This window comes from Corythoichthys intestinalis, chromosome 1 (assembly GCF_030265065.1).
Source record: "Corythoichthys intestinalis isolate RoL2023-P3 chromosome 1, ASM3026506v1, whole genome shotgun sequence".
Lineage (NCBI taxonomy): Eukaryota > Metazoa > Chordata > Actinopteri > Syngnathiformes > Syngnathidae > Corythoichthys > Corythoichthys intestinalis.
The window spans coordinates 22,106,970-22,123,082 of NC_080395.1; the positions used below are offsets into that span (position 1 = coordinate 22,106,970).

At 37.7% G+C, this 16,113-nt stretch overlaps 1 protein-coding gene across 1 annotated transcript in view; it reads left to right on the forward strand.

Annotated features, from left to right (window-relative positions):
• The first annotated feature begins 27 nt into the window (after positions 1-27).
• The window catches only part of abcc12 (ATP-binding cassette, sub-family C (CFTR/MRP), member 12), a 34,009-nt gene continuing 17,923 nt past the window's right edge, over positions 28-16,113 (forward strand). The window contains exons 1-10 of the mRNA XM_057841935.1: positions 28-1,158; positions 6,439-6,492; positions 6,565-6,668; positions 6,745-6,891; positions 7,045-7,192; positions 11,777-12,013; positions 12,097-12,270; positions 12,363-12,510; positions 15,178-15,326; positions 15,418-15,525. Of these exons, the coding sequence (XP_057697918.1) occupies positions 1,153-1,158; positions 6,439-6,492; positions 6,565-6,668; positions 6,745-6,891; positions 7,045-7,192; positions 11,777-12,013; positions 12,097-12,270; positions 12,363-12,510; positions 15,178-15,326; positions 15,418-15,525 (1,275 nt within the window). The 5' untranslated portion in view covers positions 28-1,152. The remainder of the gene's footprint in view (positions 1,159-6,438; positions 6,493-6,564; positions 6,669-6,744; positions 6,892-7,044; positions 7,193-11,776; positions 12,014-12,096; positions 12,271-12,362; positions 12,511-15,177; positions 15,327-15,417; positions 15,526-16,113) is intronic.

Below are 16,113 nucleotides of genomic sequence, written 5' to 3' on the forward strand. Positions count from 1 at the left end.
AACGAAATATGAGACATCAGTTAATGATTCTAAGCGAAAAACAACAGACATTTTGAATAATAAATATTAATTACCTTCGTTTTATGGCTGGGTTGAAAAAAAAAGCGGTTGCGCGACGTCTGTAAACGGGGGTTTTCAGGGTAAAATGGACAAAATAAAAATAGTTCGGGGGCTTAATGCGCCATGAATCTGCTATGGCAGCATATAGACATATTGTTCTGTCAAACACAACAGTTGTTTTGGCTTGAAATACTGCAGTTTCTTTTAAAGAGAAGTGCAAGAGCAGAAACAGCTTTTTCAGTCTTGTCTGTGTTTTCCGCCCAATATATGTTTTAATTACACACTTGTCTTTTTTTGTAAATGAAATTTAACAAGCAGTCTTCTCTAATATTCCCTTGGTATCATAACACTAAAGTAAGGTAATCAAAATTGAGCGTACAATTTCAAAATTGTGAGAGGGAAAAAATAGTAATTTTATGATAATATTGACATATTGGCAAAAATGTGTATATATTTTTTAAATGTCATTATGAGAGAGCAGTGTTTTTCTTTACATATGTCATATATATAAATTAAAATGAAAGTTGTAATTCAATTATGAATAAAAAACATTGTAATTCAATGACAGAAAAGTAACAACTGTTCAAAGCCAAAATCAGAAAAAAGGCACAAGTATGTATGTGAAATCAAAAAATATATTATCACAAATAAACTGGAATTTTTCCAGGGTTGAATCAAAATTATATGGAAAAAAGTGTGTATGATTAATGAAAAAAGACGACTTTTCTTTTTTGTCATTTTTAAAAAGCTACTTTTTAACAGAACAAAGTCATTAAAATTCAATGTGAACATTTTTTTGTGGGTGAAAAGGTCATAATATCACAAAAAGTTTGTGTTTGAGAGTAAAGAATATTTTGAGGACAGTTTTATTTTTGTGAGCACACATGAATAGTTTGTGTGAAGTGTTTCAAAAAGGATGTGTCGTGTGTCTGCGTGGGTGGGCAAAAATGTGATGCACGTGCTCAACCCTGGTCATTGTAACCTTTGAAGCTTCTTGTGTAACAAATGCAGGAGAGCAAAAAAAAAGGGTTTCAGTCTGTGGAGTAACTTTGATTACACCACTTGCAGCTGTCCTCCTCGTCCTTCGCAGACATGCAGGTAAATGATTATGAAATACTTTTGAGTTCATTTATATACAAATGTATCATTCTCTATCGAGAACTTTATGAGTTATTCTATAGACGTAACTATATAATTACCCAAGTTAATTCATATATATCTCTACCAACTTTTATGTCACTTTGTAATGGGACAAATTCAATAAGTTCAAATTGTTTTTCATTACATATGGCGAAACTGGTTATTCGTACGACTTATTCATTAACAAAAATAAGTACAATAGTGTTTGTTGATATCAGACTCCATGATGAAGTCACTTTGTGCTTTTCCATGATGATATTGTTTCATATTATACTTCTTTACAAGACAACGTGATTCATGCAATTCATCACTCAAAGCAATACAGTAAAGTCTGGACAGTGAAATGAAATTACTATGGCAAATGAGGACTGTATTTTCCAGCTGTAAAGGACATTTTCCACAATAACCTTGCAGTATGTGTATATATTTTGTGCCGTCATCTAGAAAAATATAACAGAAACAAGATCTGTCAGGCTGTGGTGACGAGACAGACTCAGATGTGGAGTACCGGCAATAAAGTTTATTAATGAAAACTAAGGTTCTTACGCTGACATGCGGGGATGAGAAAAAGTACAATCAAAAAGCGCTCCAACTGAGGAATGAGTCAGGATGACTAGGATCAAAATGTTCAATCACAAAGCACTCTAAAAGGGAGGAAAGGTAGAAACAAAAAAACGCTCCAAAAGGAGGAAAAAGTCAGGATTACTATGATCAAAATGTACAAACACAAAACGCTCCAAATGGAGGATAATATACAGCAATGGGGTCCCCAAACTACGGCCGCGGGCCGAATACGGCCCACCTCCACATTTGGTCCGGCCCCATTCACAATTTTATTTTTTATTTTTTTCAATAGTGTTATTTATTTCCTGGCTTTTTCTGTGACGAACCCAGAGACGGTTATTTGTTATTATCTATTTAATTAATAGTGTTTTTATATTATATTACATTATATTATATTTTGGGCTGTCAAACGATAAAAATTTTAATCGAGTTAATCACAGCTTAAAAATTAATTAATCGTAATTAATCGCAATTCAAACCATCTATAAAATATGCCATATTTTTCTGTAAATTATTGTTGGAATGGAAAGATAAGACACAAGAAGGATATATACATTCAACATACTGTACATAGTACTGTATCTGTTTATTATAACAATAAATCAACAAGATGGCATTAACATTATTAACATTCTGTTAAAGCGATCCATGGATAGAAAGACTTGTCGTTCTTAAAAGATAAATGTTAGTACAAGTTCTAGAAATTTTATATTAAAACCCCTCTTAATGTTTTCGTTTTAATAAAATTTGTAAAATTTTCAAACAAAAAATAAACTAGTAGCTCGCCATTGTTGTCAATAATTACACAATGCTCATGGTGCTGAAACCCATAAAATCAGTCGCACCCAAACACCAGCAGAGGGTGACAAAACACCAAAAAACACAAGTAACAAATGGACATGACGCTGTGCTGTCATTTTAATCTGAGCGGGGCATGTGCGTTAAATGCGTCAAATATTTTAACGTGATTAATTTAAAAAATTAATTACCGCCCGTTAACGCGATAACTTTGACAGCCCTTATATTATTTTCATTTTTAAATTTTATTTACTTTTGTTCCGTGAAGAATTCAGAAAGGGTTATTTGATTGTGGCTTTCTGAAAAACAATAAATTTATACATTTAGGCACTCCTGCAATCGTCACACTTTTTCTGTTACAAACTGACCCTCATCAGAGAAGGAAAAAGTTATGTGGCCCTCACAGGAAAAAGTTTGGGGACCCCTGATATACAGGATTACTATGAAAGCTATGAAAGGAGGCTGATGTGACCAACCTGAGTAGAAAAACACTTCTGCACAAGACAAGGGAAACTAGGGCATTATATACACACAAGGTAATGGGGAACAGTTGGAAACAATAGGTGATTAGATGACAAGAGGAAGGGCAAGTACATGATTATTAAGAGGACGAAGCCTTCAAAATAAAACAGGAAGCGACGTGGCATGACAAGGTCTAATTTTTAAGACGTAAAGAACAATTTTCCTGAAAATCCTCTTTTTTAAAAATAGGCCTAAAAGATGATCAAAGCTAATTGCGGGTGAATACAAAACATGGCACACACCTGAGTAGATTTTTAAAAAAATGTTGTCCTAAAATCATGTTACGTGGATTTAACCAATGATGGAGCAATGTGATCATCTTATGTATCACCCCTTAACCAATTTTGTGTTTTTATTGCTCCATAACAATTGAGATATCTTTCTCCATTACTCTGTAATGACGTACCTCTAACAAAATTTTTTATGAGCTCAAGTACAGCAAATAACAAGCACCTTTATGTGTGAAAAAGAACTGCAGAAAATACTGCAGCAGCATCTTTTAATCATATATTTCATCTACTACAGCACATGCAATTATGGCAGATGTAAAAGTTTATTATGTAGTGAAGCTGCATGTTTGGTATTTGGTCGCAAAGGTCACATTTATTTAGGTGTTTACAAAAACAATATAAAAGTAACATAGATTAAAGATAAAGATGCTGCCTCACATTACTAAATTTCTTGGTTCAAATCATGAATGAATATCATGACCTAGTTGTTCAAAAAAATCATAGGAGTTTGACTTTTGGGGCAGAAGGTGGCTTTGACTTTTGGGGCAGAAGGTGGAACAACAAGTTGATGACCCCGAAACGCAGAGTCAGCAATAAAATTAACTTAAAAGAATATTCATAATAAGTTGAAAAATAGCGTTATTTTTTTTTTTTGCTTCCCATGATTTTTTAGGGGGAATTCTAAATCAGGCTGCTTAGGACAGCTATAACTTTCACCAAGATCATCATCCATTGAATATGGTACACCCGCCGGTGGTAGCGCTGTTGTACAATTAGCGTCTTTAGTTGGGCAAATTGAAACTCCACTCACCATTTTGGCGGTGCTCTCCGGCGTTTCATGGTCCACATTTCGCTTTTGAAAGCTTGAATTTGAAAAAAATGCGTCTATCAATCTTCCCTCTTCGGTCCTCAGGTGGTTTTGGCTAACCAAAGCAAATGGCCGCCTAAGGGGCTAGTCAAATGATCTGTTTGAAAAATAATTTTGACCCATTACAAAAAAATGTTTTTTTTGTTCATTTCATTCATTTTTGTTGTTCATTTTATTGCTGTACAACTTTTAAAGACAATATTTTACCGGAAAACTCTTAATTTTAAAATCATATAAAGGAAAGTCAATTACATGCAATAACACTTTTCGGCCACTGGGGGTGGCATGCCCCCATGACCCCCTTAAACTCCACGTATGCAAAAAAAATGTCATCCGAATCTAAATGATCCAGAATCTTAAAATTCATTGTCTGGATTGTCAAAGTTAGCATTTATCTTCAGACTGTTTCACAACTCTTTATTTTCATAAACAGTCCACAATTTATGCTAAAATGTTCAAAATCCCAAAGATTTCCATTCACTTTTCCTCACACTCTACATTTAATAAACCTCCCTGCTATTATTGTCATCGAAGACTAAAACTAGGGCGACAGTGGTGCATTGGTTGGGGGTTCGATTTCAGCTCCCACCTGTGCCCATTGTCGTTTTATCCTTGAGCAAGATACTTCACACTACTTGCCTGTGTGGACGAAGTGTGAGAACGAATGGTCGGATGGTGGCTGGAAGGGCCGATGGCGCGGATTGGCTGCCTCGCTTCTGTCGGACTGCCCCAAGGCAGCTTTGGCTACAGTAGTGGCTTACCACCATCGAGTGTGGAGTGAAAGAATAATACAATATAAACCGACTTTGAGTGTCCCAAAAAAGTGCTGTATAAATCCAAGGCATTATCATTAATAAAATGTGAATCTGAGTGTTAATACTTGTTGGTGTATCCAAAGTCTCCTGTGATTTGCTGGCGACTAGTCGGTGCTAAACTACTCTGCCTTTTACTCAAAATCAGATGGGAACAGCTTCAACTGTGAGATTATTCTCATCATGGGCGTAGGTTTGGTCTCAACATTGGTAGGGACACTAAAACAGCATAACCTGCTTTTACACTTTTTGCTAGGGACGGGACAGTCATAAGACCAAACAGATTTGGTACATTTCTCAAATATAGCTCAAATATATCTGGTTCCTACGTAAAAAGAAAAAAGGTTACAATAAAATTATTTTCATGCGAGAAAGTCTTTTTTTAAAATGCTTGCTTCATATAAAGCACAGGTGTCAAACCGATTCCAGAACAGGCCTAATGGGTGCAGGTTTGCTTTCCAACCAATGAAGAGGACACCTTTTCACCAATTAGATCTTTTACATGTGTAATTAGTTAAACTTTGTCAGGTGGTGCTTGTTTCAGCAGGAAGTTCATTGGTTAAACTTTCTGCGCGTTATTGGTTGGAACAAAATCCAGCACCCACTAGGCCCTTTCTGGAATCGGTTTGACACTTGTGATATAAAGGAAATTTACAGTGGTTGTGTTTTTGTTGTTTTTGGGGGGGATTAGAAAAATGTGCATCGGCTGCAAATAAAAAAAAAATAATAATAATGATAAGAGATAGAAAATACATACATTTAACATTTTAATTAGGGAATAAATGCACAAAATGCACAGTTGGATTAACGTTAACAGCAGAAAAAGTACAGGAAGACACGTCACTTAACAGCTTTCTACTCGAGTTTTACAGGTTAGCAAGTTCACACGGTTTAATGTTATGCTAACTCTGATGCAGGTCGGACTTTCAGTTGCAAAATTAGTGGTGTGTTCCCCACCTTCACAACATTGACGTCTTTTTACATTACATAAAGTGGCTGCTGCTGGCCGAAAAAACCTTCTAATATCCCTCCTCTTCAAAAAGGGCGGCGGAGGCGGCATGTCGACATGTATTTCTGTTGGGATTGTGTGAATGTGGGGGTTCTAGTCATCAGCCAATCAAACTTGCGTTTGAAGGGGAAAAAATGGACCAGCACATTCAGCAAGTGAAAGGGGGTAAATGTAAGTCTGAACATAATGTAGGGTCAATTCTATCCTTACAATTTATGGGAAGACAGTATAAATTACCTATATAACTGAACTCATTATATAATGCAAATAAGGTTGCTTAAAGGTTGGTGGGGACAATTTGAGCATCCCTAAAAGTTGGTGGTGTTATGTCCCTACCGTCCCTATGCAAACCTACGCCCTTGATTCTCATGTGAAATCCTTCCTTCTGCTCAATAAAGATAAAGCAGTGGTGTATTTTGTATGTCTTGACTCCAGGACAAGGTGATGGCCGGAGATTACAAATCAGACATAAATAAACCTGTCTTTTGTGTAAGTACACACCAAACAAACACATCTTTCCTGTGCTTTCATGAGTAACTGAACACTTGTGTGGGCTTTTAGATCGAAGGGACGGACAATGGCGGCGGAAAAACTACTCCGTCGCTGTTTGGGAAATACAAGCAAAGTGTTCAGACCCTCAAACCTTTCCGTTGGACCTCGTCGCAGTCAGTGCACTTAACTCAGCAGCATTATCAAATGTCAATAATACACCGGTAAAACCAGATGGCTTTTTCTATCAAGGCAACACCCAATGGACAATGCGGGGTTCTTCTCCTTCACCACCTTTACATGGATGACGTCCATGATGTGGGCCATGTTCCGGAACAGGCTGGACATGAACACTCTCAATTTGTCACCTTTGGATGAGGCTGAAGGAAGCACAGACAGGTCTGGAATGCTTCTTTGTCATTTTTAAAATTACTAAATATGAGATAGCTAATGGTAGTGCCCAGATTAGCTGTTGACCAATCAAGATTGCTGTATTTTAGAGGCAATTATAGGAATCATTCTAGAATATATTTGACATTGAGCTCTCTTTAGGCTGCAAAGACTCTGGGAAGAGGAAATAGCAAAGTCGGGTCTGGAAAGGGCCTCTTTGGTCCGAGCCATTCTAAGGTTTCAAAGAACAAGGCTTATTCTCTCTGTGATGGTTGGGGTCCTCGCCATGGTGGCTGCCTTTCTAGGTCCGGTGAGTCAGCCCGTCACTGTCTGGTCTCAGAAACATGAGCTTCAGAGGTTTTGGATCTTCGATTTGATTGGTCCAAATGATCACCATAATGTAACAACGTGTGGTGCACAGTGATCCCCTACTACTTCGCGCTTCAAACTTCGCGCCCTCAGTCCATCGCAGATTTTGTCATGGAATGCGGGCAGGCAAGTGGTGTGTGCACCCAAGTGCAGGGAAAGGGAAGCAAGGCAGAAAGGTGGTGCAAAAGTAATTTGATTAAAGCTGACAGAAAAACAAAGTACAAACCAAAACTGAGGTGATCCCAAAAAACAAAGCAAACAAAACCCAGGGTATTGACAAAAGACTGGTCTTAACAACTTACTAGGCAGAGGAACACAGTGGATGGGATGTAGGAACGGACAAGAATCAACGTTGGCATGAACGAAGACATTGACAATGACGCAACAAGGAGTGAAAAGAAACTGGTCTATATATACAGACAAGGGGTAACGAGACAACGAGGAACAGGTGAGTGACACAGGAAGATTCAGGTTGGAGGATACACTAGGAGCAGACAGAACAGGTGAAATCAATGGGCAATCACAGGGACACACTAGGAGGTAACAACACAAAACCTAATAGTTTTTTTTTTTTTTCAATTTAAAAAAAAAAAAATAAATACAGATGAGCTGTCACGAGCCAATCACGTAGTCTTCCTCCTTCCCTCCCTCTCTCTCTCCTCTTTGTTAGTCAGGGAGGGAGACCACAGGAGTTGCTAATTAAAGTTAACGATGATTGACAGACATTTAATCTTTGATCTTGCCAGAGAAGCCAACTTAAAAGTGCTGCATGAATCAATAATCATTTAAGTTGTTAAACAGTTGCTGTGGCAACTCATTGTGTGTAAGTGAGCAGCTTGAGCAGATTTGACTGGACTCACTCAACGAAGCATTTAATAAACCCAAGCATTTTTCTGCTTCATTCTTGTTCAAAAATAATTCGGTGGGACAGTAACATGTTTAAAACATACCAAAAGTATTGCATTTTAAGTGCTTAAAAAACATTTATTAATATATATATATATATAAGTTGTTGTTTTTTTAATTATACTATGGGGGAAAAAAGGGTATCATTAGCTTAACTCATTCACTGCCAGCCCAGGTCATAGAGTATGTGTTGTGGTAGTTATTTAAAAAAATTGATATTGAAAACACCTATTAACGACAATAGAATTCCAATCCATTTCAACTGGGAAGGGCCTGGCACTTCCAGCCCCTCCCAGTTAAAATGGATTATACATCTATTGCCCACAACGATAGCCAAAAAGTTAAGGTACAGTGGGGCAAATAAGTATTTAGTCAACCACTAAGTGTGCAAATTCTCCCACTTGAAATAATTAGAGAGGCCTGTAATTGTCAACATGGGTGAACCTCAACCATGAGAGACAGAATGTGGAGAAAAAAAAAACAAACTGAAAATCACATTGTTTGATTTTTAAAGAATTTATATGCAAATCATGGTGGAAAATAAGTATTTGGTCAATACCAAAAGTTCATCTCAATACTTTGTTATGTACCCTTTGTTGGCAGTAACGTTTTTCCATTGACAATAGTTTTCTGTAACTCTTCACAAGCTTTTCTCACACTGTTGCTGGTATTTTGGCCCATTCCTCCATGCAGATCTCCTCTAGAGCAGTGATGTTTTGGGGCTGTCGTTGGGCAACACGGACTTTCAACTCCCTCCATAGATTTTCTATGGGGATGAGATCTGGAGACTGGCTAGGCCACTCCAGGACCTTGAAATGCTCCTTATGAAGCCACTCCTTTGTTGCCCTGGCTGTGTGTTTGGGATCATTGTCATGCTGAAAGACCCAGCCACGTCTCATCTTCAATGCCCTTGCTGATGGAACACTCAAAATCTCTCGATACATGGCCCCGTTCATTCTTTCCTTTACACGGATTAGTCGTCCTGGTCCCTTTGCAGAAAAACAGCCCCAAAGCATGATGTTTCCACCCCCATGCTTCACAGTGGGTATGGTGTTCTTCGGATGCAATTCAGTGTTCTTTCTCCTCCAAACACGAGAACCTGTGTTTCTACCAAAAAGTTCTATTTTGGTTTCATCTGACCATAACACATTCTCCCAGTCCTCTTCTGGATCATCCAACTGCTCTCTAACGAACCGCAGACGGGCCTGGACATGTACTGGCTTCAGCAGGGGGACACGTCTGGCAGTGCAGGATTTGAGTCCCTGGCAGCGCATTGTGTTACTGATAGTAGCCTTTTTTACTGTGGTCCCAGCTCTCTGTAGGTCATTCACTCGGTCCCCCGTGTGGTTCTGGGATTTTTGCTCATCGTTCTTGTTATCATTTTGACGACACGGGGTGAGATCTTGCATGGAGCCCCAGATCAAGGGAGAATATCAGTGGTCTTGTATGTCTTCCATTTTCTAATAATTGCTCCCACAGTTGATTTCTTTACACCAAGTGCTTTACCTATTGCAGATTCAGTCTTCCCAGCCTGGTGCAGGTCTACAATTTTGTCTCTGGTGTCCTTCAACAGCTCCTTGGTCTTGGCCATAGTGGAGTTTGGAATGTGACTGACTGAGGTTGTGGACAGGTGTCTTTTATACCGATAATCAGTTAAAACAGGTGGCATTAATACAGGTAACGAGTGGAGCCTCGTTAGACCTCGTTAGAAGAAGTTAGACATCTTTGACAGCCAGAAATCTTGCTTGTTTGTAGGTGACCAAATACTTATTTTCTAATCTAATTTGGAAATAAATTCTTTAAAAATCAAACAATGTGATTTTCTGTTTTTTTTTCCACATTCTGTCCCTCATGGTTGAAGTTTACCCATGTTGACAATAACAGGCCTCTCTAATCTTTTCAAGTAGGAGAACTTGCACAGTTGGTGGTTGACTACATACTTATTTGCCCCACTATATATGAAAAAGAAAATCTCGACCATTTCTTGATATCTGCGATTTCTACATCGCGACCCTTGTAATGTTACAATGTTTCACCCATAAAATCCCCCCAAAATGCGGCTGTGGCCATTCACAGCTGTGTCTTGACACTCGGTGATACATGCTACATGGAGTTTTTGAATCAAAAAGAGATAAGTACGCGATAATGTCTCGTTAAAATCGTGGCATATTTAATTCTGCTCTCGCGTGCTCTCACCTCCAGTTAGGGTTTTGCTATTTATAATTTTTTTTTTTTTTTAAATGCCCTCCTGTTGAATGTTTTCTTCCACTAGAAAATTGAGATTTTTAGCTTTCCAATGATATATCACACATGCATATCGGACAATTTTGAAAGTTGGCCAAATTGGGGGTCTCAGTCACTCAAGTCACTTCAGTGTTTTCTGCCATATACCTTTTTTTATATATACATAGTTTTTATACTTTGTCTATATGTTATACATTTGATTGTACACTGTCTGAGCTGCTGCAATGCCTGAATTTCCCCTATGAGGGATTAATGAAGTCTTATCTTCTTAATCTTAAATAATTGTTAGTTTATTGAAACTATTTTCCCATAATAGATCCGTCAATTAACTCATTGATTTTATTTGAAATTAAAAATATTTTCCCATAATAGATTCGTCAATTAACTCATTGATTATATTTGAAATTGTTTATATATATATATATTAGGGCTGTCAAATGATTAAAATTTTTAATCGAGTTAATTACAGCTTAAAAATTAATTAATCGTAATTAATCGCAATTAATCGCAATTCAAACCATATATAAAATATGCCATATTTTTCTGTAAAGTATTGTTGGAATGGAAAGATAAGACACAAGATGGATGTATACATTCAACATACGGTACATAAGGACTGTATTTGTTTATTATAACAATAAATCAACAAGATGGCATTAACATTATTAACATTCTGTTAAAGCAATCCATCGATAGAAAGACTTGTAGTTCTTAAAAGAAAAATGTTAGTACAAGTTATTGTAATTTTATATTAAAACCCCTCTTAATGTTTTTGTTTTAATAAAATTTGTAAAAATTTCAATCAAAAAATAAACTAGTAGCCCGCCATTGTTGATGTCAATAATTACTTACACAATGCTCATGGGTGCTGAAGCCTATAAAATCAGTTGCCCCCAAGCGCCAGCAGAGGGCGGCAAAACTCCATAAAACACAACAAGTGAGCGTTTCATTGTACTGTCATTTAAATCTGTCTGAGCGGGGCATCTGCGGTAATTGCGTCAAATATTTTAACGTGATTAATTTTAAAAAATTAATTAGCACCCGTTAACGTGATAATTTTGATAGCCATAATATATATATATATATTTGTTTGTTTTTTAGTCATTCATCGCAAAATACATGCAAGTGGGCAACACTAATACTAAAATTGGATGTCAAATGGGGGCTGCAAAATATTCTCCAGTGGGCCGCAATTTGCGCTTGCCCAAGTTTGAGACCCCTGTCCCATACTGTATGGAGATAAGAAAAAACATTTTACCCTGCAGAACCTGATTTTGTTGGGGAGTTGCAACCATTGCTTTCGGCCAATGGCATCCTAAGGGGGAAGAAAAAATCCTAATTCATGCATAAAAGGGTTACTCTCAATCTCCCTTAGGCCGTTCTAGTCTACCAACTCTTGAACTATGTTGAAGACCCTTCCAAGTCAACCCGAGCGCATGGCATTGGCCTATGCTTTGCTCTTTTCACCTCCGAGTTCTCAAAGGCTTTCATCATCTCGCTGCTGTGGGCGATCAACCTGCGAACAGCAACCCGGCTGAAGGGGGCCTACAGCGCTCTGGCCTACCAGAAGGTCATCTCGCTGCGGGTGCATAGCGGTATCTCCATGGGAGAGGTAGCTATCATCCAGTTTGCCTTTTGGATTTTGAAACAAAATGTAGTAATAATATAGTTACTGACAATTTTATCCCCTCCCAGATCATTAACGTCCTGACTAACGACGGCCACAAGCTGTTCGAGGCTGTGCTGTTTGGCAGCTTCGTGCTGTCGGCTCCTGTGCTCTTTTTTGTCTGTATCATCTACGCCTGCTACATCCTCGGCGTCACGGCGCTGATGGGAGTTGGTACCTATCTTGTCTTCATCCCTGTGCAGGTCAGGAGACCACTTCACCACCCCACCCCCCCCTTTTTTTTTTTTTTTACTCTTAAGGTCTCTATTCGGTGTTTATTTTTCCTGGCATTTAGTTTTTCTTGGCCAAGCTCATCAACAAGTTCCGCCACAAAGCCATTTTGATGACGGACAGTCGCGTTCGAACTATGAACGAAGTGCTCAACAGTATCAAGCTCATCAAAATGTACGCCTGGGAAGATTCCTTTGAGAAGAAAATTGCAGGTACGAATGACAGAAATTGCCAGAGTAAAAGTCATAAAAAAGTCATAAGGGGGAAAACAATCTTTATTCAGATTAAAATCATAAAATAATGACGAAAAACTCATCAGCATCATCTTGCATTTTTTTAATGCAGTCACACAAGTACCAGTGAAAGCATGACATTGAATGAACAAAAGTATAATTTTTGAGAGGATGAAATCACAAATTATGGTTTAAAGCAACACTAAGTCATTTTTCAACCTTTTTAAAATATTGTCAAAACATTTATGATAAATGTCGACTGACAACTTGTTGAATGACACCTCTTTTATATCTTCACGGGTTCTGGATCGCTTTTACCTGCACTGATTAAGTTTGAGGAGGGTGGCAGGTACCCCGCCATACAAAAAAAACCTACAAATGCGCTGACTGCTTTACGGCATACGTCACTTTCCCCTTTCCCCATCCATTATAAATTCTGCGTGAATTCTGCAAAGATGGCAGAGAAACAAAAGAGACAAAAAGTTTTGTCTGAGGAGGAAAAAAAAAAAGCCCGGCTTTCACTTGCTGGAGTCACGTCAACATATGCTATTGTTTAGCCACCACTGCATTCATTACCTTATTACTATTCATCCTTCACACAGCCGCTGCTGTTTTCTTCTGCAGGCAACTGGGAGATTGATTGATTGATTGATTGATTGATTGATTGATTGATTGATTGATTGATTGATTGATTGATTGATGATTTTACAACAATTTGCGGGTGTGCGCTGGTCCTCATGGGAAAAAGTCTTCCTTAAAGGTTACCACGGATAGAAAGACATGTAGAGCTTATAAGATAAATGTTAGTACGAGTTATAATACTTTGATATTAAAACCTTTTTTAATAAAATTTGTAAAATTTTAAATAAAAAAATTAAGTAGTCGCTCGCCATTGTTGTTGATGTCGCATGGCAGTGACGTCACATTGGTACGCTGCCGTACTTCCACTGTCACTCTTCAACTATGTGAGGTAGTGATTTAAATACGCCGCAAGGTCTCAATGGCGATTTTTAAATTAATTAGAGCTTAAGCCAATGAGTGCGTTTTTTCCCTTGACTGATACCGTGATTTCCTTTTTAGTGCGGGCCCATTGTGCCTTGTGTCTCATTTGTATGTTCACAACACACAAGACTCCTGATAATGGTTCATAGCATCAAATTGTGACTAACTATTGCCATCCAGTAAATTTGTTGAGCTAAACGAGTTGCTAAAATGTTTCGAGTTTGACCAAAGTCTGAGTAAGTTTTATGTGTATTTTGCATATCTATTTTGATTGTGAATTTGTGAATGCCAGTTTTCTTTGCATTGTTGTTTAACTGTGTCAGAATAGGGCCTTATTAATACAGATTTTAGCACTTTTTTTGATGAACATTATTTTTTGAGAGATATTAATATTATTCTTGTTGTATTTTCACTATATGATACTTATGTTTGTTGTGAAGCAGTTTCCGAAGCTTATGCTCATAAACGGCGGAGTCCAAGCTACGAATCTGAACGCCTGTGTCCACTTGCCTTTCTCTGCCTCTTAGATCTTAATGTGCAAAATAAGGCATCGTTATAATCTGTTGGGTAGAAAATGATGCGAATGGACAGCAATCAAACTAAGTTTAATACATTTAATAGTTTTCCGTGTTACTTATTCACCGGGAAGCAACCAGCAGGATGATCAACAATCTGGACATCTGCTATTACGTGACAAAATAAGTAAGGTAAGTCATTAGACGCCAAAGGACGTCTCGGTCGAGGCAAACTTTTTCATGTGTTGTGATGCACGGTCCCGGGCTATCAGCAAAAATAATCAAACTGCTGTGTTTCACTGTATACCCTAATAATATCTAAAGCACATGACAGCTCTGGATGCTAACTATCTCCATAATAATATTGAAATAAGTTGGATGACACAATAGTTTACCGTGAAGATCTGCCAACAGTTTTTGACATCAAACACTGTTCTGCTCTTGTCACTACATAGAGCAGGGAAGTGCTGTCACTAGCAAACTTGACACATGAACGCTACTCGTCTCATCCCGTCATCCTGTTCATTTTGCTTTTGCTGTCCTTCGCAATAATGTTCCACTCGGGTTCAAATTGGAAGGGGAGAACCGATGACATGTTAATGCAGTTAAAGAGTGACACTGTCGAAACTGGCAGCGTACCCATATGATGTCACCGCCCTGCGACGTCAACAATAATTGCAACCTACTAGTTAAAATAATTTTACAAATTTTATTAAAACAAAAACATTAAGAGGGGTTTTGATATCAAATTATTATAACTCGTACAAACATTATCTTTTAAGAACTAAATGTCATTCCATGGTAGCCTTTAAGGCAAAACACTACCAGTTTTGTCCATCGGCATCACTACAATCGACCAAAACTGAAAAACTACTAAGTATTATTTAAAATGTGAATATAAAAAAGTCATGAGATTAGAGAATTTTTTTTCTAAATATTCCAGGATAAAAATAATCTTCATGTAAAAATTAATAACTAAAAAGCTATAAGGTATAAATTGTCGGCTAAAATTATGAATAAAAATGTGTGGCTTATTCATGTGTAAAATCACGTGTTCGGGGAAAAAAATTTTTTTTGGTTGACTTTTGTGACAAATGACAACAACTAACTTTCTCGGGGATTCTTCCAGAGTTGAGGCAAACGGAGAAACGACATCTACGCATAGCCAGTTACATACAGAATGCCAACACCAGCATCACCAGCATCATCCCCACCATGGCCACCGTGCTCACCTTCATGCTGCACACCTTGTTGGGCTGGAGACTCGACACCACTGAAGTGAGTACACCACAACCAGAACGCTTTTAGGCAAATGCTCCGATTGTGTATAGGGAAGATTAGTGAAGATGCTAATCCATTTCATCACCAGGCGTTTACCACCATCGCCATCTTCAACGCCATGCGTTTCTGCCTGGCTCTAATGCCACTGTCTGTCAAGTCTCTGGCCGAGGCCAACGTGTCCATGGCACGTCTTAAGGTAAACAACCTGACCTGCCTTACCTGTACTCGTTTAATGTAGTGCTGCAACGATTAATCGATTAACTCGACTAATTCGATTAGTAAAAAGCTTTGAATCAAATTACGCTCCTTCGAGTGTTTGTTTAATTATAGTAGCGTTGTAATGGTTTGTTTTGAAAGGGTTTGCATTTAGTTTTACCGATTTGAGTAGATACTCCCCTCTAGAGACAACAGTGAATATGCTCCCTTGTTAAGTCTTTGTTTGGGCTTAAATGTTTGTTTATGCATTCATAATTTAGAAGTAGATTTAGATTTTTTTATGGAAATATGTGTTTGAACGATTTGTCAAGAGCTTTGGAAAAGAAAAACACGTTAGCATGTAATAGCATTTAAGCTAGCGGAATTCTGCTATGCAAGTTAGCCAATTGGTTTTTTGTTTTTGTTTTACTTAAATCCTCGTTTATTTATTTTTTAATATCGTTTGAGGCTAAGCTCAGGTATTTAACTTTTTTTTAAATGAAACTGCAATTCTGCATAGTTTGAAGCAGTGTTGTTTTTGGCAGCCCTTTTAATTTTCATTTTAGTCTTATCTTTTGGACGACAATAC